The sequence below is a fragment of the Dermacentor variabilis genome, chromosome 1, assembly GCF_050947875.1.
Source record: "Dermacentor variabilis isolate Ectoservices chromosome 1, ASM5094787v1, whole genome shotgun sequence".
NCBI classification, from domain to species: domain Eukaryota; kingdom Metazoa; phylum Arthropoda; class Arachnida; order Ixodida; family Ixodidae; genus Dermacentor; species Dermacentor variabilis.
Window position 1 is genome coordinate 136,647,966 of NC_134568.1, and position 25,307 is coordinate 136,673,272.

The 25,307-nt window shown below is 48.9% G+C and overlaps 1 protein-coding gene across 2 annotated transcripts in view; it reads left to right on the forward strand.

Annotated features, from left to right (window-relative positions):
- Window positions 1-5,622: 5,622 nt before the first annotated feature.
- The window catches only part of raw (NDT-like domain-containing protein raw), a 147,865-nt gene continuing 128,180 nt past the window's right edge, over window positions 5,623-25,307 (forward strand). For both annotated transcript variants that reach the window (XM_075695518.1, XM_075695514.1), the window contains exon 1: window positions 5,623-5,775. In XM_075695518.1, the coding sequence (XP_075551633.1) occupies window positions 5,667-5,775 (109 nt within the window). In that variant the 5' untranslated portion in view covers window positions 5,623-5,666. The remainder of the gene's footprint in view (window positions 5,776-25,307) is intronic.

The following is a 25,307-nucleotide window of genomic DNA, read 5'->3' on the forward strand; positions in this document are numbered from 1 at the left end:
ACTGCAGCGCCCAAGATGTATGGACACTTCACGGGCAAGCGTATGTAACGAGAGGCCAAGCAGCCGCCTCACCACACGCATGTCGCTCAGCAGCGTACATAGGCGCGTTCTTGCGGGCTTAACACAAACACAGGCCCTGCGGGGAGTGGTGGCATTCTTGTTGCGGTGTGGGAGATAGACAGTTTACTCCTTCGAGCCCACGTGTGTAACGGGAGGCCTGGCGGAAACGCCGCGCGCGAGTGCGATTATGCAGCATGTCCGGGGTTAGTGGCTCGCGGGCCGATTTATGTGGGCTCGGGGCACGCGATTGCACCGGGCCACCTGCACCGAGGTGTGTGAACTGCGAGCAAGATGGTCATATGTGCCGTTCATTTAAGTGTTGGGCTGTGTGTCCCAAAAACCGGACTAGAGAAAGGATCGGTCACAGTGCGGATTGTCGCTGGTCCCACCTACTCTGAAAAGACATGGCATGTGCAGGAACTTATTGGTAGAATTCGAGGGAGGAGAGGTAAAATAACGGTACCGCCCCAATTCGCAAGGGTGCTTAAAAGAGTGGGTAGACATGAGCGAAAGGAGGGGAAGCGAGCGAGCCGATAATCGGCCGCCGCTAGTCAATGTATCCTGCTTTGTTCCAATGAACCTATACGTATTCCTAAGTTGGCCTCCCTGAGTGCAAAGTGTTGCCGGACGGCGACGAAGGCGCTTTTCTGCTTCTTCTGCCTGGAAGTCCAGAAGAAGCAGAACTTGAACTGTGACTATCCTGAGTGGAGGTGCCCTAAGCCGCCAAATGAGGAGCTGCGCTAACATATAAGAGTATTTTTGTGTCTCTGTAGGAATACGGATCCAGATCTTATGAAAAAAAAAAAATAAAGCGTCTGACAAATAACGCAGTTGCCTCATCGGGTGGATAACATGAATTACTTGCATGATATATGGAGGTGTCGAAAGCGACTTGCTCTAAAAGCCTTAATATTGTCCTTGAATGAAAGCCATATTGCGTCAATTAGTATTGAGACACTATATGCAAAGAATTATGTTCGTCTTGTTTTATTTTTTCTGGATTTAATTGCTGTTCGTGCCAGTTTCATTTTCTCGTATCTTGTATATCTCATGGGCTGTTTCATATCTAGCGCCCATTTGTATTGTTTTGCTTAAGGCTTTTCTTGGTGATCTCTTTGGGGAATTAGTTTCGCTAATGCGCATAAGCTTTGATAAACGTGACCTCTCTTTATTTGTTCTTGGTCTTCTTTTGTGTGTAGTTGATCGCACGGCAGCTATTAAGACAATTGAGTTTGTTTCGCCTCACGTTATCACTCTTCAGTCATTTAATAATTTGTTGTAGTGAAAACGCCTGCCGCATATTATTTTCAGCGTGTTTTATTTTGTCTAAATAAATGCATATAGTACACTGAGAAGTCGAGCGAAGCTCAGCCAGTTAAGCGCAGGTCCGGGAACAAGATACTATGGCTTTAATGGTGGGCCAATGTACAGCTGATTGCAGTTCTAATGCGACGCAGGCAAGAAAAGTCGGGAAATCGTGCAATAAGGCTCTGATTTCGGTGCTGAGATTGGGGTAAGCGCTGTGCGCGCCTATAGCCTTCGGGAATCAAGCACGCATACGAGTCGAGACTACTGTGAATAGGACTTAATTATCGAACCCCGCCGCCGCACCGAGGCTCTCGATGAGTGGTTCTTTGTGAAAGCGTCGCCGACTGAGCTTAATAACACGCGACGGTAGCGAGCGCTGATCGCAAGAGGTTACTTGTGACTTCAACAGAACGACGCCGCATAGTAGTGAAGAAAAAAGTGACAGAATGCTGGTAGTTGTGAACAAGAAGGCTGCTACGGGGGTGACTGCGGAGCTATATCTTTACGAGCGCGCTGACTCACTGACACAACCTTACGACCTCAAGGAGCCACACCTGCGTCATCAGAGTCGCTGATTACAGTGGGTGGCACCTGGTTCATTTCGACCGCCCCAGCGTACGCAGGTACCAGCGCAAAGTGAATGATAGCCCGCAGGTACGAAAGGGCGGCACCACGAGCGGTACCAACGCCCAAAGATTTAAAAAAAAATCTCCCGCAGACGGGACCCGCGCGCGTCGCTCTACTTGTTCGGTCATCACCCGCGTCACGACACGGCCCGAACGACTCACTCGACCGACGCCGGCCGCTCGGAGCAGTGGAGGAAGGCGCGAGCGCCGGAATAGAGAGGGCACCCGTCTGTACGGGCTGGAGGGGAAAAAAAAAAAGATCAAGATGCAAGGCAAAAGCTCAAGGCCGCACTTATTGGCGAAGAGAGCTTTTGCAGAGTGTGTGTTCGTGTTTCCCAGGGCAACGGCGTTGTACGGCCGCGTCGAGCCAGCGGCATAAAGGGGCGCGGGTGGGCGACCATCGATTCGGCCGGCCAGCAGCGCACCACTGCCAACTCGGCCCAGATTATGCTGCTCTTCTTTCGGTCTGCCAAGAAACCCGGCCGCCGCATGCACTGCGGCGGCTTCCGCTCGTGCGCGCGCTGCGAAGCCGATCGATGGGGCAGCGCAGTGACACTGCGGACACTGCGCGTTGAAATGGGGCTCGAGTTCTGAGAAAGTGGGAGGGCCTGACATGAGGCCAAGTGAACATGCGCGCTGAGTAAGAAGACAGACAAAAAACAGACAGTATCGCGTTGCAGCGGAATTGCTCGGCACGACAATTGGATTGACCCATCCTCCTCTCTTTCCCACCGCTGGCTTCTCGGAGAGTCGATCCCAGCGCTTGCGTGCGACACCCGAAAGAACAAGCGGCGACAACGCGGGCCATAACTCGTAAATCGAGCGCGCGACGTTGCGTCAGCGCATACGCGTCATTCCATCCGGCGCAGGGCCCATGCAGAGCTTTGTGCCCGAGGTGGACGCGTATAGAAATTAGCTGAAGATAGAAATAATTTTTTTTTAATGCTGGGTTAGAGAAGAGGCCGCTTCCGGTATTGAATATTTGCGACGTAATGCGCAATTTGCACAATGAAGTGATCGTGCTTGCATCACAGAGAGACACATATGTTCCGTGTTCTGTAGTGGTGCTGGCTTTAGGGTGGCTATAGTTTGCTTGCCAACTTTCACTTCCCTACATAAAGCCTGCTAAAATCATTGCCAACGTTCTTGCTCATCTTTCATTTGTTCCTTGCTTATTTTTGCAGGATTACGGTTCAGGTTTAAGTTCAGGTTCATAAGGTAACATAGGGCACGCTGTGTACAATGTGCCCTAAAACTAGCGCCTATTCAATCGCTAATAATATACAGAACTGGTAGAACAATCTTAATTTGTACAGCGAAGATAATGAATTATCACTGCGTCTAAACTTGTGCGTAATGCACAGCGTCGTACTTAGATTCGCGGAAACGGTTGCGCAGCGTCGTCGGGTTTGCTCAGAACTATACTCGGATGCGAGCCTCAGGTTAATCTCGCGTCTGTGACATGGCTGGATACTTTCTTCTTGATGGAGCCCCACAAAAGAAGATACGGTGATCAGAGCTGCGACACTTTGTGGCGAAAGGGCGGTTGAGCGCGTGTTCAAGCTCAATAAGTTTATCGCCGTCCAACTGGCTATACCACATTAAAACCGTGCCGTCGCCTTCTGCCGTCGTCTGACAGAGTTCGCGTGTAACAAGAATTCTCGGTTCCTCTCTCCCCTGATAATGCTTCCTGCTCAAACAGGTGCAGTTAAAGATTCCCAAGCACGCAAAAGTTAACCAGCAGCGCTCCTAGCATGGCGTCTCTAACAGCCCGCAGTGCAGCTTTGGAATATTAAATCCCACCAACTAAGTGATCATGCCGGTCACGTGTTGTACTTCCTTCAGTTCTGCAGCCTTCCCTGAAGAAAGCTAACAATGAATATGGCGCGCATCCACATGCATATCAAGTCAACGTCCCTACAGCTTCCTTGGCTTCAGCGAACGTGTTCGCGTCTCCGCTATAGTATATACTTCGTTAATTACGTCTATCCCCTTCTTCTCCCATGCCCCTCGAATTCAATGTGGTTTGTCACTCAGAGCACTACCACAAGCGACTTTATCCTCAGCTATAAGGATGGCGGCTTAGGCTGGTTGGTTTATAACACAAAACGTAAAACAAATAGTCCAAGGCAGAGTAGACCGTGAGACACGGCTCTGACCTACAATCGTTCGAATTTATTTCTAAGAGCTCAGAGAGGGGTAAGAAAGATAAAAAAAAGCAAACAAACCAACAAAACAAAACTAGGTGCAATCCGCTTCAAAGCCACAGGAAGCTAAGGGGTGTGCCGTTCTTCCCACAACCAATCTCTTCTCGAAGCAGCGCTATATACAAGTTACACTGTCACAAGGGTTCCCGGCACCGTGCACTTGAAAACTTCGCTTGCCAAACACATGACCAACCACTCGAGCAGATGGAGCAGTGAACGGACAAAAGGCTCCTGGGCGACGAGGGAACCACGCTAGCGTGATCACGCCGGAGGTCGTTGTTATACAGCAGTCATACAATCTTTCGCTTGCCTGTTGCGGCGCACCTCATGTTGAGTAAGCCACTGCTAAGACGTACGGCAGTAAACTTTTCAGTGCCATGGGCTCCTTCCCAATGGTTATGTTTTGTTCTTTGTGTGTGTTCGTAAAGTGCGCAACTTTTATGCAAGCCTCCCCGTCCCCACTCCCTTCCTCTTTCCGTTTCATTGCGAAATATAGCGCACGCGTTTACCAAAAAACGCGGTAATCCTGCTTTATTTACGCTCACAATGGAGCTCAAAAACACAAACCACAAAAAAAGTCTTTAAAAAAATCGACATTGACCGTCGTAACAGCGGCGGTTGTGGTTGCGGTGATTATGCGACTTTCTCATCTAATTAAGAAACGAGATTCCGCGGCAAATGTCGCATATTTTTTTTTTTTTTATTGTTACAGTTCAAGCTCAGAAAATCTTCCGGGCGCAGTGTCTCATGTTTTCTTTTTTTTTTTCCCTTTCCTCCAAGGGTGACAAATTGAGGCTGTGAGGATGAGGTATACGCTTTCCGAAAAATACCTGCCGCTCGGTTATTGAAAATTCAGCGACTTTCCCGGGCAGCGCAGTAGCTTCGTCCTGTTATTTCGTCCCTCTCACAATCCTCCTCAACGGCAGCGTATAGATCCAGGCGACCAAACTTTGCCTCTGCTAAGCATGCTTAACTATTGCACAACACTCCCTTGTTTTCTAAGGCGCCGTCCCGATTATACTCATGCGAAAACTATATTGTGTTACGGTTTACACGCCAGTTGCACCAGTTCGCGGTATTTTTGGACAGGTACCCCAAAACACGCGCACAAGAAGAACTGGAAGGACAACACATATGGCCTCCTCGTTCTTCTTGCGCCCACGTTTTGCACGCCTGTATGCCTTTCCGTACACCCATGAAGCCTGAACAAATTCCTCAGTTTCCTATCTTTCTAAACTTGCGCCGCGGTTCAAGCGATGGTAGCCTCGTGCTTTCGTTGTCACGCCTGCAGACGCCGTCAGTGTCGCCGAAACATTGTCGGGCTACCCAAATGCTCGGCCAGCAAAGCGCCGCCCCACAGCGGCAGGCGGGAAGCCGCTCCAGTGACTGTGTTGTACGCGCGCGCGCACACGCACCCCCAGCTGCCGCCGGGGGTCCGCGCCCGGGGCCGCCGAGGGCGCTGCACATGCGACGCCGGGCTGCTCAGAGGCGCAGCCGCTCCGACGGCTTCGTCCACGAACGACGAAGAGAGCGCGCCTCCGTGGATTCGGCAAAGCAGGGCGGGCCTTCACCACGTGAGCTGGCCATTTTCGCTTGCCGCGTACTCGTGGCGCGTCGCTGTTCCCTCGCATGCAGACGGCGTGTCGCGCACTGGACGACAGCCCTCGAGTTCGTTCAGTGCGCGGCACCGCTGTCCTAACTTCCGGGTGGAGGCGAGTTCCGCTTGTTCAGTTTGCGAGCGAGTCAGCTGATTTGGCTCGCACCGCGAACTTCTGACGTTTCGTCGTCGATTACGCCCTATCGTGCGTAAAGCTGAGGGAAACCGTCAACACACGAAGGGCTGCCCGGTATACATTTCTTGTTTTGTTTTGTTTTTTTCCATAACGTCTCCGTTGTACGATGGAAATACGCGAATAGCATGCTGCAGGACTATAATCATTCGAAAACGCATGAGCGGTTTAACGGCAGGGGTGAAAGAAAGACTTTACAGGACATGTACAGACCCGTCCGCCCTGTCAACACGGCACAGCGCCTGTCCCGTTCGTGTCCCTTTGTGCTTTTTTTGTAAGTTCTGCGCCAAAACAGCCTTAAGTGTCATATAGCCTTCCGAATTTTGCAGCACCGTCTGTGCTCTTTTTTCGCCTCAACCCTTGAATTCACCGCCGCAAACAGAACGAAGTGGCGCCGTTCGTTACGTACCCGATAACGGTCAATGTATCGCCTATTCATGTAAGCCGTTGAAACAAACACGCGAAAAAAATCCGCTGATGAAGACACCTTTCCACCCCACCCTCCCCCATCCTCTTGAAGTCGCTTTCATTATGACGTGCGAAGGAATGCTTGCACCGACGTTACAGGTTCACAAAGCCGCGCAGATGGTCAGAACACGTATACGCCGATCGCAGAATGACAGCTGCGCGTTTGACCCGCCATGAACCCGGCTGGAAGCGGCCGGCACTCTGTGATGGCTAACCTGGTTGCAATATTATAGCGCGTCCGCCCGCCGGCTCATGTGATGAACGAACGTGCGTCCCGCATGTATGCAGTTTATCGAGCACACATGGCGCGGGAAGGCTGACAATTGAATAATAGCACCAGCTGCACCAATCTGTCTCTTCATACACTGCGATTACTCTGGAAAGGTTCATGAATATTGTCACGGGTATAAAACTATTTAAGCGATGTATTTACAAGACGTACATAAACAGCAGCTGAGAATCCCGAGAGGCTGTTGCCACTTCATCGTCTTCACCGTCGTCGACATTATCCTCTTTTCCCACTGTAACATGAACCCCGGCGGACAAAGCACCGTCCCGGTTCTTCAGACGGGGCCATCGGTAAGGGCATAGTAAGGCTTAAGCCGAGAGACGTGTACAACGTCAGCTGATGTGCAACCGTGTGGCATGACGGAGGTCACGGGGATTATCTCATAAGTGACGTTGGTCACTTGACGTAGAACGCAGTAAGGGCCTTCGTAGCGCGGAAGGAGTTTCTCGGAGAGCTTCACTCGGTGGCAAGGGGACCAACGTAGCACGAGAGAGCCTGATGAAAAGTATATATGTCACGATGGCGGCGATCGTAAGCATGCCGTTGAGATTCCTGCGATGCCAACAAACGAGTACGGGCAAGCTGGCGCGCATGGTCAGCATGGGCGATGGCGTCGCGGGCATACTCGGTCCTCGAATACTGTACCAAGGAGAGTGAAGTGCCCCAGTGGTAATACAGGGTCACGACCGAAGAGCAAGTAAAAGGGGGAATACCCAGCAGTATCGTGGCGTGATGAATTATAGGCGAACGTGACATAGAGCAGCGCCACATCCCAGTTCTTGTGGTCGGGTGAAACATATTTCGATAGCATGTCAGTAGTGATCCGATTAAGTCGCTCAGTAAGGCTGTTGGTCTGGGGATGATAGGAGGTAGCCAGTTTGTGCTTGGTAGAACGTGGTAGAACAGCTAGGTACGGTATCGGCGATGACTTGGGAGAGGAAAGTACGGACGTGGTCGATAAGGAGCTGTCACGGTGCGCCATGTACTAAAATGATATCCCGGAGTAGGAAATCTGCGACGACGGTTGTGCAGCTCGTGGGAAGTGCCCGAGTGATGGCAGAGCGTATCGCGTATTCAGTAGAGACAGCAATCCACCTGTTGCCGGAGCTTTACTCTGGGAAAGGACCAAGGAGATCCAAACCCACGCGAAAGAATGGTTCAGGTGGAATGTCGATCGGCTGTAAGTAACCGGCAGGAAGCGTTGCTGGCATTTTGCAATATTGACAGGGCTTGCAACCAGCTACATAGCACCGCACGGAGCGTGCGAGGCCGGGCCAGTAGAAGCGGCGGCGCACGCAGTCGTAAGTGGGAGCAACCCCAAGGGGTCCGGCAGTTGGGGCGTCATGAAGCTCCCGAAGCACGGTTGAGCGGAGGTGTTGAGGAACGACAAAGAGAAGGGGAGGACCGTCAGGATGAAAATTGCGTCGGTACAATAATATGTGTACAAGAAAATTACAGCCTCAGCATTTCCTTTTGGTGCAATCTGTGACTGAAACAAAGTTTCGAGGAACTTAGTTTAAACATCGCCATTGGTATCTTCTACATAACAATCGATATCTGAGGCTGTAATAGTGCTATTTCGTGTCAACGTTTACTATATATTTTGTTTCTGTCGCTTTCTCAACGTTTTCAACTTGTATTTTTCTGCATTTCGAGACATCTCTCATTACGCGTTTTCGAAATAAGTGCTATTTCTGTCGCTTCGTAAACAACTCTGTGATGATTCTCTACGTGTGTTATCAGCACTATGTAAATGAATAAGTCGCGTTAAATTTCCCTGAACGTTCTGAATTCAGGTGCGAGCATCATTCGCCTGACGCTGGTTATTCCATTCTGCTGTTCTTTCAGAAAAAAAATATGACGTTTAACAGATAACTTACAGACGCGACTCAGAAGCGTCTCCCAGATTGAGTAACTCACGTGACGAAGCGGCACTTCGTCAGTGCCGCTTCGCGTGTACGTCATCACAGTCACTGACCGGTTCTGAATGGTGGATGATAAGAAAGAAATAGAATCGAGCCAAAGGCATCCTTACATTATATACCGGCCCAGGCCGCGCCCATCGTTTTGGGGGAACGACATAAACAAACACTATGAGGTGTAAATGAACCATAAGATTTTCCCCATTGCCCATGGAGCATCAAAAAACGCCAATTATATTGGTTTCTGCCATAATAGTTCTTCAAATAATAAACAGGGGCTGTATTCATAAATCTTTTCGTTTGTAAGTGTTCTTTGCCATGGTCGTTCGTCTTCGATAAGAATAGTATATCCAGCAGCAGGATTGACTGTGATTTTCTCTTACGACCAATTCTAGCGTAAGAACTTTTTACTGAATACGAGCGCAGGTATTTTTTTTTTAATTCAGAAGTTTTATGCTACGGCATAAAGCGTGCATGTATGCCTGCATGTCATATGTGCATTTATACAACTTGTTGCGTTCGATGAGGTCCAGCAGGTATCTGTGGTGCGGACCATAATTCCACGGGTGTTAGTCAGGCGGGTGACTTCACTGCAGCCCCACTTATTACAGGTTATACGTGACTTTGAGAAATAATAAAAAAAATTCACGAACTTTTTGTTCGTGAGAGCTGTGTGCCATAGTGGCTGGCCGCATCGATAATAATACGTTCATCATCAGGGTTCGCTTGCACCCATGCTCTTAAGAACAGTTCAACCATAACATTCTTTTGTTCTTTTTTGTAAATTCGGGTTCTGGACTGTAGTGACTTTTCTCTTTCTTTCTCCCTGCCCGCGCTTCCTGGCAGCCGACGTTATTTATATACGCTATCCTGAAAGGGGAAGACGTCCGCTCCACGTACACCGTGTTGTATACCGGTTTGTTTCCAGCAGCTCGTCTCCGAAGGGTTGGTCGAGCCATTCAGCATTTTGCCGGAAGCTCGTCGTGCTACCAGCGTCCGACGCCTAATGAGATGAACAGCGCACCGGCCTTATCTGCACGCAGTGCCGATACTCCGGTAATTTGCGACTCGTCATGATGCAGTCTTAAAGGGTCTTAAAGATATGCCATCCGGAATATCTCTCGAGGACGCGGTGCCGGCGATAAAGCCATGTTTTAGGATGATCGATGCAACCCCGACGCATAGATTAAAAAATTACGGGGTGTATGATTACCAAAGCTTTTCGTTCATATTAGTGCTCTTTGCCATCGGCCGGCTGTCTTCTCTAAAGGTATGACCATTATCAGGAGTTGGTGTGATGTACTTTTACTATTCTAGCGCAAGAGCTTTTTTTTTTTTAGAATAGGGCCCTTGTTTTTCATTAGGCAAAAAAGGTTGCGCAAGTTGACATGAGGTAACACTCGTCTCGGTTGAACTGTAAATATATATGTGTATACCTAATATAAACCTATTTTCCTGTTCTTTATTAAGTTCACTTTTTGTAATATATATAAAGGAACTTTATCCGATGACATTGTTGATTTTGCGCTTCTAAATGTGTGTTTTTTTGTCATTTACTACAAGTTTTCATTGAAAAGTGGTCCTGCTTTCGCCCAAGCGAGTGGAATTAGGTCGCGCTGTTGTGCATGCCTCAATCGCAGTGCCTGCGCAGTGTAAAAAAATATTAGGAAGCTAAAGGTGGGTTGTGCTGTGAAGGCACGACAATGTCGCAACTGCATCATCTAATTAAAATTTGCTGACATTCCACGATTTAAAACACATGTTTGAAACACGTACTCAGTTTTTGCGGCGTGCTATCGCCATTGCTATCAGCTGCTGCTGTTGGCTTAATTCGTACACGGTTACTTAATCTAAAGAGTTCGCAGTTCAAAAAGTTCAGTTTACGAAATGTCCAAACGTCAGCAGCTGCGGGTAGGGGCCGAATTCGCGAAGTTTATCGTTCGTAAATGCTATTTGCTACTGGCCAGCCACCTTCACGAATCGTATGTCCGACGTCATGATTGTTTGCGCAAGAACATGTTTGTGAATACGGGCGCTGGTACTTCAAACTATAAGCCTTTCCTTTCGCTACCATATAACGGTCCTTCAGTATCGGTTGTCAGCACCTTCAACACTCTCGTCAGCTTATGTTAAGCCATTGTTTGCTTTCACTGGAACGATATGCGTCTGTCACATGGGCACTTTTGATCGACAGTCAACACGATCCGCATCAAACTTTTCGAGCACTATCAAAACACGAGGCATACAGAGGAGGTCCGCACTTGAGCGTGCTTGAAAATTACTTGTAGCAGCGCTCGATAAGCACCGAGTTCAACCTTAATTGATTCGAGTATGCTCGGGATCGTCTGTGTGAAAGGAGCGTTTAGACTCGTTCGCGAATGAACCAGCCGCGAACTAGTGTCGGGACAAATCAGTCAGGCCCGTCGGTCATCGAGTACATATCGTCTGGCTTCCGCACGAGTTGGCAGCCCACCTACACGCGGCAGCTAATCCACTTACTGCACCTAACAATGTTGCGCGCATAGCTGCCACGTGATGCAGCAGTGCACTGCTTCGGACAGCAGGCAAATTGAGGATGCCAGCTCTTATAGTCAAACGTTAGCTGTTTAGCAACGCGTACACGAATAGCGGTGCAGCTTCCAACAAGCTGCGACGGCCAAGGACTCTTGCCGAACTCTGGCAGCTGGCCGGGAGTCGCGTTATGCGGTCAACATCACGTCGACTCTACTGCGACGGCCTCCGGAGCCGGGAAAAGCAACGGGTCAACACAGTCGGCGTCTCCAAACATCGTCGCGAGTCGGCCGGCCATTGCGTCCGCCTTTCGAGCGCCGGAGAAACGCGCATCTGCCGGTTAGTTCTTGTGTACTCATGCGTCCACAGATCGTGCCCAGCGCGCATCACAAGGTAAGGGCCAGTCGCCCCGGGGTAGGGCGCGGGATGGGCGTCTGCAATGCGAGGGGATTCCCCCCCACCGATCCGTGCTCAGAGCTGCCGGCGAGAGCCGGGGGCTTTGTGCGGCGCCGCGCCCATTGCAGCCCTCAGCCCAACCACGGCCGGGGGAAACCTTGCGGACCAGCGCCGAACCGCGCGCCGCCATGTAGGCGGGTCCATTTGACACGTAACAGTGCATCTCCAACTATAGCGCGCTTGTATACCCTGTGTTCGGATATATACGGTGGCGACGCGACAGTCTTTGTTTACGTGAGCATCGGAGCAGTGGCGCGGCCTGAGCGCCTCATTAAAGCGAAGCTTTCTTTGGCTGTGCCTTCCCAAGCGTTTTGCGCGTGTCGGTCGGTTGCTAGGTTTCTCGCCTCGATGGCTCGGTGGGGTGTCTCAGCGCTCCCAATAGAAGCGTAGGTACGGGCAAAAACAGCTGCGTGTTAACGCAAGCTGTCGCTCAACAATAATTTCAGAAAGCGCAGGGCCCCTTAATCACGGTCCCCCAGAATAGCCGTGCAACAGCCGCACAAGATGACGACGCTTTAAGTCGATATTTAAAAAAAAAACAAGAATGAAAGAAAACACAGAGACGCGCGCAGTATGGTACAAAACAGTTAGATATTCGCCCACTTTGACAATGTTCTTCGATAGTTTTACCGCAAATATTCTTTTGATAGTTCTTCACCGACTGCGAGGGGGATTGTGGCTTAGCACTCCCTCCCTCTATCTCTTTTTGTACCCTCTGGTAGCTGCGCGACGCGCTCCTGCACTCTGTCTCTGTCACGTGCATACGAGAGCATGACCAGCTAGGTATGTTTGATGCATGTCGCGCTCAAGCCTATCGATACGTGACATATAAATTACGTCTTGTCTTTAGCCGTGCATCAGCTCTATACGCACGTCTGTGTATAGCATAATATATCCGTCGCTCCACCTATTCGGGCACCCAATGCACTAAGAGGGTCTAGAGCTTGTGGCGCTACATGAAACAGCCGCAAGTTGGCACCCTGCTGGCTGGTGGAACAGGGAGATACGAGAAGCGATCGCCGATCGACAGAAAGCATCCCGAGAGGATAGGCAGGCAAAAAAAGGCGCAGTTGCCGCAGCATGAAGTGGCCAGTAAATGGTAAATATACCGGGAGAAAAAGTCTATGCTTCAAATACTGGTGCAAGCAAAGATAAAAGGTGAAAGTGAACGTTGGTTGTCAGAATTGCGTGCGAAAAAGAAGGCCGCACCTAGAATATTTTGGAAACACATAAAATTATTAGGCAGGAAGTCAACAACAATACAACAACATATCCTAAACGAAGATGGAAGCAAACTGGTATACCAGCAAGTGTAACAATCGACGCCAGCTACGATGAACCGGACACCAGGGACTATGCCTGCCGTTTACGCACGTTCGTTATGTCACGTGCCGGCTACATAAGTGACGACGATTTCTTGTCCAACTCAGTGAACAAGGAACTCGTACGCGGTTCCGAAATGTCGGATTATACATCAGACTTGGTCAGTGACTGTGATCCCCTTCATATCCATGCCTGACCAGACGAACTTTCGTCGAACCCTTGATTATGGAAGGGGAAGCGGTTTTAAATTACATCCAAAAAATAACAGCCGAACCTTTCCAAAGCAATGACGAGGTTGTATTCGAAGAAACAAAGAGTATGAAAGAGAACCAGGTAGAAAAGGAGCTGGTGCTGACAAATTTCAGCTGGAAGAAAGCCGAAAAGAAAATTCCTAAGCGCACAGCCACAGGGCTAGACGAGGTTCCCGTCAGGCTGATTAATGAACTAGGACCAGAAAGTAAGGAAGCTCTGGTGAAAGCAGAGGAAAAAGGTTTAAAAGTTATACGAATACCAGACAGTTGGCGACAAAGTAGAATGAATTTAATTTATAAAGATAAGGGGGAGAAAGACAGAATTCACTCGTATAGACCGTTGACCATTACATCGGTAATATACAGGCTAGCAATGCAGGCAATCAAATTAAAGCTGCAAGCATGGGCAGAGAATAATGGCATTTTGGGAGAACTTCAGAATGGCTTGAGAATAGGTAGGCGTTTGGATGATAACTTATTTGTTCTTACTCGGTGTATTGAAATATCAAGAGTAGAAAGCAGACCGTTATATGTGGCCTTTTTAGACATTACAGGATCCTATGACAACGTAGACCGCAACATCTTGTGGGATATTCTGGAAGGGGAAGGCTTAGGTGATGATTGTCTACAGCTTTTGAGAGAGATTTACCTAGAAAGTACCGTTTGCGTTGAATGGGAAGGTATGAGGAGCGAGGAGAAAGCTCATATCAACAAGGGACTGAGGCAGGGGTGCCCTTTATCCCCACTGCTGTTTATGATGTACATGGTGAGGATGGAGAGGGCGCTAGAAGGAAGCAATATCGGATTTAATCTCTCATAGACAGGCGAGTACAGTAGTAGAGCAGCAGCTTCCAGGTTTATTTTATGCGGACGACATTGTGTTGCTGGCTAACAAGCAAAGTGATTTGTAACGTCTGGCTAATATCTGTGGACAGGAAGGCAAGAATTTAGGTTTGAAATTTAGTGTTAGTAAATGAGGCGTTGTGGTATTCAATGAAAACAGGGAACAGGCAGTGGCAATACAGGGCCAGGAAATACCTCGGGTGACAGAATATAAATACCTTAGTATATGGATAAACGAAGGCAATAGATATATGGAAACACAGGAAAAAACAATAACAGTGAAGGGGAAGAGAAATGCAGCCATAATGGGAAGCACAGAGCGCTATGATACGATAGGTACGAGGTCCTCCGAGGTATGTGGAAAGGTGTAAGGTTTCCAGGACTTACTTTTGGAAATGCGGTTGTTTGCTTGAAATCAGGGGTACAATCAGGACTCGATAGGACCCAAAGGTCAGTGGGTCGCCTCGCATTGGGCGCACACGGGAAGACTACAAATGAAGCTGCGCAGAGTGATATGGACTGGACCAGTTTTGAAGTGAGGGAAGCTCTTAGTAAAATTGATTATGAAGAACGACTGAGGAATATGGAAGAAAGTAAATGGACTGGGAGAGTGTTGAGGTATCTGCACAGGAATAACATTGATTCACAGTGGAACAAAAGAACTAGGAAGCTATACCAGCAAGTATGCGGCCTGTAGGGTGGGCAACACAGCAACTAAGAACGTCAAGTGGAAAGTCAGAGAGGCTGAAATAATCTCATGGGTAGTGTTACGTTTCGCCTACGACGCGCGGTTTAGCCGGCGCGACTGCAACAAAGCGGCAGACATTTTGGCCCGTTCGGCGTCGCCGCTACGCTCCCCGCCAAGCGCGTCCAGGCATGTTCCGATGCCACGTGTCTTCATGTGCGTGTGTGAGTGTATGTGCCATTGTGCCCGACCGAAGGCGCTACGAGAGTAGGAGTTACCTTCTCCTCCCAGTCTTTGTGCCCGACCGGCGGCGCTACGACAGTATGCGTCACCTTATCCCATTGTACAATCACGTGCTCGTCTATTGAGGGGTTCCTTCTTGCCCTCAACTGCGAGAGTATAAAAACAGCTGCCCCCGGACGCCAAAAAGGAGGGCTCCGATTTCTTCTGTTGAGTAAAGTGCTCTCCCGTCTCTCTACTTCGGTCAACCTGACCGCCAACTCTTTGCGATGTTAAAATAAACAAGTTGTTTTGTTGTTACCAGTCGACTCATGCTTTGCCGGGACCTTCGGATGCTTCCAGTTGTACCCCAGGCCGCTAGGCCAACGCTACCCTTGGGGCTTGCGACCCAGGTGCAACAACGGGCGTCAGCGCCGAGTTCCCAACAGGCCGTACCATCGGTGCGACCACAACAACCGTTGCCATCGGTGGAATTCAAACAGTAGCGGCAATGGAAAAGAAACCTGCCATGACTAACTACTTAAGAGGAAAAAACGAAATCAGGAAAGAAACAATTTATGATAACTCAAAGGGAAGCTCATTACTTTTTGAAGCGAGATCAGGATGCCTTCCTATAAAGCGAGATATAAGAAAGAAGAAGAAGCATGTGCTTGCTGCGGTAAAGCCAGGGAAACGATGGAACATGTTTTATTAGAATGCGAAGACATCTGCCTAGCGGTCGATTTAGGCACCACTGGCCTCCGTGAAGCCCTTGGGTTCATCTAGAGCAAGGGAAAAGTAACCATGTCCGCAATAGAGATCAGTAAGAGGCGATTGGAAGATTGATGGAATAAAAGTAGGGAAACGACAAAAAATGGAGACGCACAGAAGCAAAGTTCTCAATAGGGTGTCAGAAAATGTGGTAGTGGGAGTTCATACTGTATTTTTTTGTCCTTTTTATTTAACTTGGGTAGGACATTAGGCAGTATAATAGCAAGAGCTTGATGGCGCAACCCACCGCCCCGTTCCAAAGGGGATGCTCATAACATCTATCCATCCATCCATCCGTCCGTGCGTCCGCACCGTATACCTGCAGCGCCTGTCACGTAGTCGCGTATATAGCCAGTACGTAAGCAGCTGATTGCAGGGCTTTGTTTCGGATTTCATATAGCATGTGCAATAAATGCAGCTGTCGCCCTGAATTCGGCTCGTAGGAAACGACTCAGACGTATGCATGTTTGCAGCGAGTAGACAGGCATTGAGATAGAGCTTGCCGACGGAAAAGCAATATGAGATGCATCAGTAAATGTACTGGCTCGAGATCGTTTTGCTCATCATTTAGACAAGATGTATTTGTGCTGTAGAAAAACCGGCCACATTGATGATATTATAGAGGGTAAGGTTTCTGAAATTTGTCAATATCTGCGCCGTGCGGAGATTCGTCCGTTTGTCGTTAGGGTAGTCTTGTTTGCTATGAGCTTTGACCCGCAAGTTTAAGATAATTTCGCTGAATTTCGTCCCACTGCGCACGAAAAGCGTGGGCGGCACCGTTGCATACAGAGCTTATACTGCGAGGACACGCGGACAGTCGGTGCACGCTTCCAAGTTGCTCCAAGCGCAAGGCATATAATTAAGGCCGGAATTTCACTGTGCCATTGAGTGGATCTGAGAGCGTGTTAAGTGCTTGTGGGTGTCTCATCTCACGTATTCCCCATTATAAGCTTCTCTGTCGATCGTCTTATAGCGCGAGAACGCCCATCTTTATATGTCTGGACGTATGCCCCGTCTTCAAAGTAAGAACACTGCGCCCACAGAACAGGCGTCGTTTCAATCTATTGTTCTGCAGTGGCTTAACTTGGTGGGCGTAACTGACAAGTTTTCGTCGATGACAGCGCAACTTTTCTCGATATCTGACATATTTTGTTCGAGGGCATTTGGAATGAAAAAAATATAGCTTCGTAAGCATCTGGCTCACTGTTCGATGTAAATAAGAAGCAAACAGAAAAAAAGCAAGAGAAAAAAAAAGACATCGCATTGGAACCTCCAAAGTGTGTTATAAACTCGTATCATTGCGTAGCATCGAGAAATACCCATCGAAGCATCGATCGAAGCAACGCGTAGCATCGATAAAGTTCTATCGCGCGGCGCATTTTAAGCGCACCGTAAGAAGTGCTCTGAAGGCCAACTTTCAATATTTAATATATATATATATATATATATATATATATATATATATATATATATATATATATATATATATATATATATATATATATATATATATATATACTTTCATTTCCATCCCATTTACCATTTCTTTAATTTAATTAATAAGTACATGTGATTCCCCCTATGCTGTGCTTGGTGTCTTTGTTGGCTTCTTATTATATGACTAATAAAAATCAGGCCCACAGTTTATTTACAGCAAAGTCCGTGCTTCCACGTACCTCTTTTTCATTTTTTACGCTACTTGAGAAACAAGCTGTCCACATTGACATTGCCAGGAGCCTCGCAGATAAGCGGTGACGGCAACCAAACTCCAGACACTCACAGGTGCTGGTCCTGTGTGCTCACAAGTCTTGTCTCCGAGGCTGCAAACGCCCGCGAAAATTCTCTAGCACAACGTAATAAACATAGCTACCATGCGCGAATTTAGCTCCAGGAACCAGCGTATACTTAATGAAAATGTGGGTAAAACTGACTTTGGAAGTTTCCTTTGTATAAATTTGGTGGTAGACCATGAACACAAAGTGGTCATTTCCGTCGAGGAATACGCTCTATAAAGGACACCGCACATACGTTGGCTCAAAACTAACTCGTCGCCTGTTTGCCATTCAGGTGACACCTTCCGACTTCGTTGGCAATCGCATGCGTGGTCCGCTTCGTTCACTTCACCATAGCGCACTTATGCTTGTCTTTCCATCGAGGTTACATTCGAAGAACGCCACAGAATCTTCCTGGTTCGGCTATATATACCGCTCATACGCTCATATTTCATTATGTTTAGACAGCCTAAAGAATACAGTAGTTTAGTGAGTTAGTCTGAATTCTGAACTACGCCGTTAATCTTCCTCTACGGGCACATGTCTCTCTCTGTTATTCTTCTGATGTATATACCTCTTGTTCGTTTTATGTTTCCTCCTGTACTCAGATTCTTGACATGTCTTCGGGAGCGAATACTCGCCGTAGTTGAGGACCATCATCGTCGTCGTCGTCGTCGTCGTCGTCTTCACTATCGTCATCATCTGAAAGGGCTGCCTTTGATGAGTTTAATTCATCCACCTCGTTTGTCACCACATGACCTCCTGTGACCGTCCCTTCCGCAGCCTCGATGTCTTGCTCGATATTGTTTCGCTATAGCTCTTCTCACGCCGATCCCGCGCTCGCTTTGCTTCGCAATTCTGCGCACGTAACCTACTGAAATACGGTGCATTTTCCATTCGGATATCGAAATGAGCTGGGTGACACTGGATGCGCCTGAAGCGTTGCCACGTTTTCGCTAGTACAAGTGGGAGCACAGGTGTGGAGCCAGCGCGAGTGTATTTTCCTCACTTAATTGCTCTCGTGAATGTGTACAAAAATATATAAGGTCGCGCCGCCGTATACGTTTAGAGTATAGAGTTTCCTAAAACTGACGATCTTCCGGGAGCCTGATGGAACAAGGAAGGGGCTCTCGCCACGACGCTGCGGCCGCTGGAAAGAAGAACAAGAAGGATAACGAGTGGAAGCATTGGCACACTGAGTGACACGTTCTCCATCCCTCGAGCAATTCCAACAGAATTCCAAAGCGAGTCAGCGAAGGGGAAGTCCTGCAGCCCAAGATTCCGCGAAAACGCCGCGTGCGTATTCGGCGACCTGAGTGGCACGCTAACTTTAAGCGCAAAAGACGGAGGTTCGCAACCCGTCGGATATAGAAGACATTCGTGGTGGGCCGAAAGATACCATTCGCTCCACTGCAATGCTGAGAAACGTGAGTAAACGGGCGGCTTTCTTATCATCAATATATATATATATATATATATATATATATATATATATATATATATATATATACAGAGAGAGAGAATAAATAAACGAATGTTTGTGCTTCCCCCTTTCAATGCCGGTCGACTGTCAAGTGAACGCAGCTTCAATCGTGTATATACTGTGTGCCGACGGTGAGAACGGAGCGTTTCCGACTAGGAAGCGCTTCCGCGTTGCGTTGTGCTCCTCACTCCCAGCTTCAGTGGATAAGACAGAACTTAAGAAGGCAGGTCACCGTAAGATGTAAAAGCGTTCGGCCTTTCGCCAAACAGAGCGCCCACGTGTACGGGTGCACGGGGCTTACAGCTGAGCAACGTTGCAGGCGGAGTGGATCTCGCCGAAAGCAAGAGCGAACAGTCGCCGTGTACTCTGAGCAACAGAAGAAGCGAATTGAACGCGCTGAGAGAAGTGGTCAGCTGCCTTTAAAACCACGTAGGGTGTACTGTTCCGTCATCGGGGCTCAAAGAAGCCCTTAGGTGCTTTGCTCTTCGAACGCCTCTTATTCGACGCCCGAGACGCAGGGCGACAAATTCATAGAGCTTTTCGTTTGTAAGTGCTGTTTGCCATTGGCTGGCTGCTTTCGCTAATATTAGGTGCACATCCCGGTTGGCGGGCTTCTGTTCTTACGAACGCTTCTATAGCTAAATAACTTTCTTGCAAATACGGGTCTTAGATCCGTATTCACAAAGCACAAGCACTGAACAATCACCTATAGCGGCCAGATTTTTAGTGAATGCGGCGGAACAATAACAAAATCTTCTTACAAAACAGGGGTCGAATTCACACAGCTTTTCTTTCGTATACGTGTCTTATGCCACTGGCCGGTCGCCTTCGCTAATAACATGTCCAGCGTCAAGATTGGCTCGAATTTTCTCTTACGAACAATTTTAGTATAAGAGCTTTGTATAAATGTGGGCCCAGAAGCTTTTCGGATTCGGCCCCGGAGTTCACCGACTTGAGCGCCATATCTAGAACAGTGCTCGACCGTCAGCGACGTGACTCTCACAAGTACTATATGTATTTTATATGTGCAAAGTTACTGGTAGTGCCGCACGAAATTAACCGTTTTTGCGGCCAGCATTCACAGTTGCAGCAAGCAGGGCCTGTATTCCCAAAAACCTCTCACGCTAGAATTGCTAGTAAGATAAAATAACAGCCAATCCTGATGCTGGAACAATCATAAGTGAAGGCAGCCGACGAATAGCAAAGAGCATGGAGCAATTACGAAAGAAAAGCTTTCTGAATTCGGCCTCAGGTTGGCTGCATAGGAGTGCAGCTGCGCGCTAGAGATTAAAGCGAGCATGGTGATGTCACTAACTTCACGCTAAAAAGTGGAAGAACGCCCGGCGAGATTGCTAAAACTCGCGACGCTTTCCGTGAATGTTTACTAAACTTTGCGAAACACTGCAAGGCGGTAATTCGGGCTAGCTGGTTTGTCACACTGGGATCCTAAATAGCTATAAAAGGACAAGTATGTACATAAGAGTGCCGCGTGTTGTCGTTCTTATGTCCGTCCTCGCCTCTTTAGCGCTATTTAGGAAACATTGCACGTCTCACTACGCGTAGCATTGCGCTAGCTATACCGCTGTCCCTGTACTCACTTTGAAAAAGAAACTGCATGCCCACATTTGAGGAATTGAGAGAAGCCGAGTAGTCATTATATTTTTTCAACAATTGCGCAAGCTCAGATTACCGAGAAAAATAGACGACGAAATTAATCTAAAGCGTGATTTTACGTCATGTGCTGGTGTAGGTGCAACTGCGGCCTATTGTGATGATGCCGACCGTCATGCGGTGTGGTTGTCTTCGGCGCCCGTACCCAGAATGAGCCTACAGCGGCACGAAGCTTTCAGTGTTTGAGCAAGCAAGCAGCAACTATACTCCATGCTCGTTGGCAGCTTCGCACGAATCACACCTTCGGCGCGATCGTTCGCTCGTTCGCCTTCGAAGCTCCGCCACCCACATCTGCAGATACTGAAAGGCGTGCAGCATTCAGTCACTTCTGAACCGATATGTGCCGAGTCGGAGGAATCTTTCAGCGTGATTCAGCAAGAATACTCATTCTTGGAGGCGAAACGCTGTAATGCTACGTTGATCGGACTGTCCACAGGCGCACGAAGGCGGCGCCCAGTGGTTTCAGGCACGGCACTGCATATGAGAGAACAGGAAAAAAAAAAGATAAAGAAGAAGGAAGAAAGAAAAAAAAAGAGGGGGGAGCATTCGCAGAAAGGCGATGTCTTGCGTGCTTGACTCCAGGTGGTTGCAGTGCCGAGACAACACGTTCTTTTTCCTTAAACCTACAGCACAGTCTGTCGGTAAGGACAATGGCGTGGTCGGAGCCCATAAAATATTTTCCTTTCGTTTTTTTTTCGTTTTTTCCTTTTTCTACCACCGCCGCGAGAAGTGCGGGGAACGACTGGTCCGCAGGCGCGCCAGCGCTGGGAACGTGGTTATTAGCGGTGCGGAAAAACTGTCATTTGGACCGCAGTTGCACAGCGAACCTGGACGCGGACGCCCGTTTCTGGGAGATATCCAAGAATCGCGTTTCGATCGACCGCGCGCTCCTTGGCAGAGGCAGCGTCGGCCGCGGGTAGCTGCGCCAGTCGCGGGACTTCCCGACGAGTGCAATGCACCAGGATGCGGCGACGGCGGCGGCGGCAGCGTCGCACTCTGTCCTGCGAACCGTCTTTCCCACACGGCCCAGCGAGGCGTGCTCACCTGGCGCATGGGACTGCTGCGGAGAAAGTTGCAGCACTTGTCGTGCGTCTCCGTGAAGAGCAGAGCTCACAACGCCGCGGGCGATGCTTATGGAGAGGAGCGTCCTGTCAGTCGCTTTCTAAATGGTTCAGAAGACGTTCACTTTTGTTATCATTCCTGATCAGTGCGAGGGCCAGAGAGTAATTCCTCTTACCGTGCTATTCCTGATCCTTTGGGTCCGTATTCAGAGAAAGGGGGGCCGAACTCAAGAAGCTCCTCACTCGTGATAAAAACTATTTGTCATTTGGCCAACCACCTTCGCTAAAGAACATGTTCGCCTACCGTGTGAACGTCCAGTGCCTCTTCTTACGAACCTGGGTAGAGTATACGAACTTCTTTAACGTTCGCAACGAGGCGTCGGTCGTTCAGACACGTCGTCGCCAAAGTCTCTCCTGCAGACGTTTCGCTCGTCCTACTGGTAGACGGAGCTCGACGACCCTCTCGATGTTCCTAAAGCGAGAAAGAGAGAGAAAGGGGCAAAATATCACTTTTTTACCTCAGGGATGAAGACGAGGAAGGAGGAGAAATAGACGGAAAGACAGGGAGGTTAGCCAGTTCTCAGACCGGCTGGCTACCCTGTGCTCGGGAAAAGGGGATAAGGGGATAAGGGGAATAAAATATAATATAAAATACAAAAGAGATATTACAAAAAGAAGGGAAGAGGAAAAATAAAGGAGAAAAGAAAAGAGAATACGTCACTGCTGAAAGTCTGCCTCTAAGACCAGACCTCCGCAAGAAGCGCAACAATGCTTTCAAAGCCTTCTGTGACGAGGGCGGGCTCGGCCAATGTCGCAGGACCCTTTCCCCCGACAAAGGGCGTTTGTCAAGACTACCTAATACTTTTGAAAGTGCTTTCATGGGCGCACTGAAGTGGGGACACTCACAGTGAAGATGGGCGATTGCTTCCTCGCAGCTACAGTTATCGCATGTTGGGCTGTTGGCCATTCCTATCCGAAATGACTACGCATTCGTGAAGGCCACGCCAAGCCACGAGCACCACAGAAGCGTCTCCTCAGCTTCAGGTAGTCCTGACGGAAGGCGGAGCCGTAGATTCGGATACAAGTTGTAGAGACGAGCGTCGGTAAATTCCGTCGAGTTCAACTGTGCGAGTGTAAGCTCACGTGCGAGCGAACGAAGCCCTCTAGCTGCGTCTGTTCTGGATAACGGTATAGCTACACAGTGCGGACAATCGTGAGCAGATCGGACGGCCTCATTTGCACGGTCGTTTCCGTAGATGCAGCAGTGGCCCGGTATCCAATGATATGCTGTGTTGTGTTTTTTCTCTATTGCGGGGTGATGAAGAAGTCCTATGTCAGTGACTAATTTCTCATCCGGTCCATGACGAAATGGCGACATAATACTGGAGAGCGGCCTTGGAGTCTCTAGAGTAGCACGGAGGGCGGCGTGTTCTGCAGCTGTCGATGGTACAAAATGCAATGTCTTGAATTTTATGGTGACGGACTTCACGGGAATAACCAGTGCTCCTGCGGAGCTTGCAGAAGAAACTGAACCATTCGTGTAAATGTGAAGGCGTCCGCTGTGTTTCTCATGCAGGAGCAGTCGTGTGGGAAAACATATGTCCGCGATTGCAAATGAGTTTGACTCGTCCTTCAGTTGGAAAGCTCTAATTTCGGCACCGACAGGGTCGAAGTGAACAAGTGACAAGCGCACTTACGAGAATGAGTGCAAGTAACTTGAAGTAAGTGATTAATTTGCGGTGGTGTACCCACACACACGCGCACACAGGCACACACACAAAATACATTTGCGGAACAACTTCCGTTGGCACCTAACGCGGATGATGGAAAGGCGGCCGTGACGCTTCGGCGCCGCTCAGACGAAGCCCACGGGCGGCGACGCCACTCGACGCTCGCCTTGACGCCGTCGCTCGCGTCTGCGCCTCTACGTCCGCATCCAAGACGATCCGCACTCACACTCCTGTCGCACTGCCGCATCCTCTGACTCACCTGTGCTATGACCGTTAAAAAAAAGAAAAAAACACTTTGAGATTAGCACGGGAGAGCAATCAGCTAAACAAGGCTATCAAGGCATGGACCAGCACAATGCGTTGGCGGGCTAGTTGGTGCGAATCCATGAATACTTTGTTAAGCGCAAAAAGACAGACACAAGAAAGACACATTGTAGCGCCTTGTCCTGTCGTCTTTCTTGTGTCTGTCTTTTTGCGCTTAACAAAGTATTCAAGGCATGGACGCCTGCAAAATCATTCTTATATGGGGAGAGCGTGCACCGCAGTCATTGGTGGTATAGCCAGCCAATGATATGATTGCTCATGCACCGTTCATGCCAAGTCCGCTTCGGCAACGTCGAAATTCTGCCGGTAGAGCCCTCTCCGCGCCGCTCGGTCCCTGGTGTGTAGCGAGGGCGTTTTCTAACTATTTCTCTATAACTATTTAGTCGTATTTTCGGAATTTTATTTTCGTCACTGCCAATGTACAGAGAACGTGTACCGTTAGCAAACATGTTGTGCACGGTCCGAAATATGTGCCCTTTGTCAAGCTGTGTGATCAGCAGAGATAGTTTCATTGCTCGCTTCGAGTGCATGTCGGTCGGTATACGCCGTGCCACCGCATTCAAAGCCTCTTTTGCAGGAGCGCACTGAGGTCGGGTAGGGCAGTCAAGCCAGTCACATTTGAGAACTACAAGGGAGTGCTGTCAACTTCTTTCTACACTGACGTAACTGCCAGTGCACTATTTAATTCTAATCTCGAGAAGAATGAAAGAGAGATAATTTATTGCAAGGAAGATATGAGAGGCGAATGAATTAATTCTGGTGTTTTACGTGCCAAAACCACGATTTGATTATGAGGCACGCCGTAGTGGGGGACTCTGGATAAATTTTAACCACCAGGGCATCTTTGACGTGCCCCCAATGCCCGGGACACGGGTGTTCTTGCATTTCGCCCCCATAGAGATGCGGCCGCCGCAGCCGGTATTCGATCCCGCTACCATGTGCTTAGCAGCGTAACATCATAGCCACTCAGCCACCGCGGCGGGTGTGGTAGGTAGAGAGGCCGTCCTGAACTTACAGCGCAGTGTAATGTGCTAGCTTGCACAGGCCCGGGCGAGAGGGCACGGGGACGCAAACGTGGAAAGTGGGATGGTGATAACATAGAAAAAGGATGCACAACAGTGGCGACAAATTCAGCATTCTGTTGATTATAAAGAAAGTCGGAAAATGTACGTCATAAATGTAATCCAAGAAGCCACAGGATCCCAGATCTTGGCTTGTGTGACTTATCCAAATGAAACTCCAGGAAAATGTGTAAAGAAGGGGCTAGTACGAGGGATTCTCCTGCGTGAGCAGCCACGAAGAGGCTTTACAGCAAGGAGCTTATATATGTAGCTCCAGTACGGCGAGCACTTGGACGGCGCATTTAGTTGCCGGAGTCTGGAGGCACCCGATAATCATGGGTATTGATTCTGGCAGATGCTTCAGCATTTTCTCGACGTTTTCGTTCTTATTATTTCCATCTGCTTGCATGCTTGCCTCGAGTGGAATGAACTTCCTCCATCGAGACTGAGCACGAGAACGTACGAAAAGTGGGTTC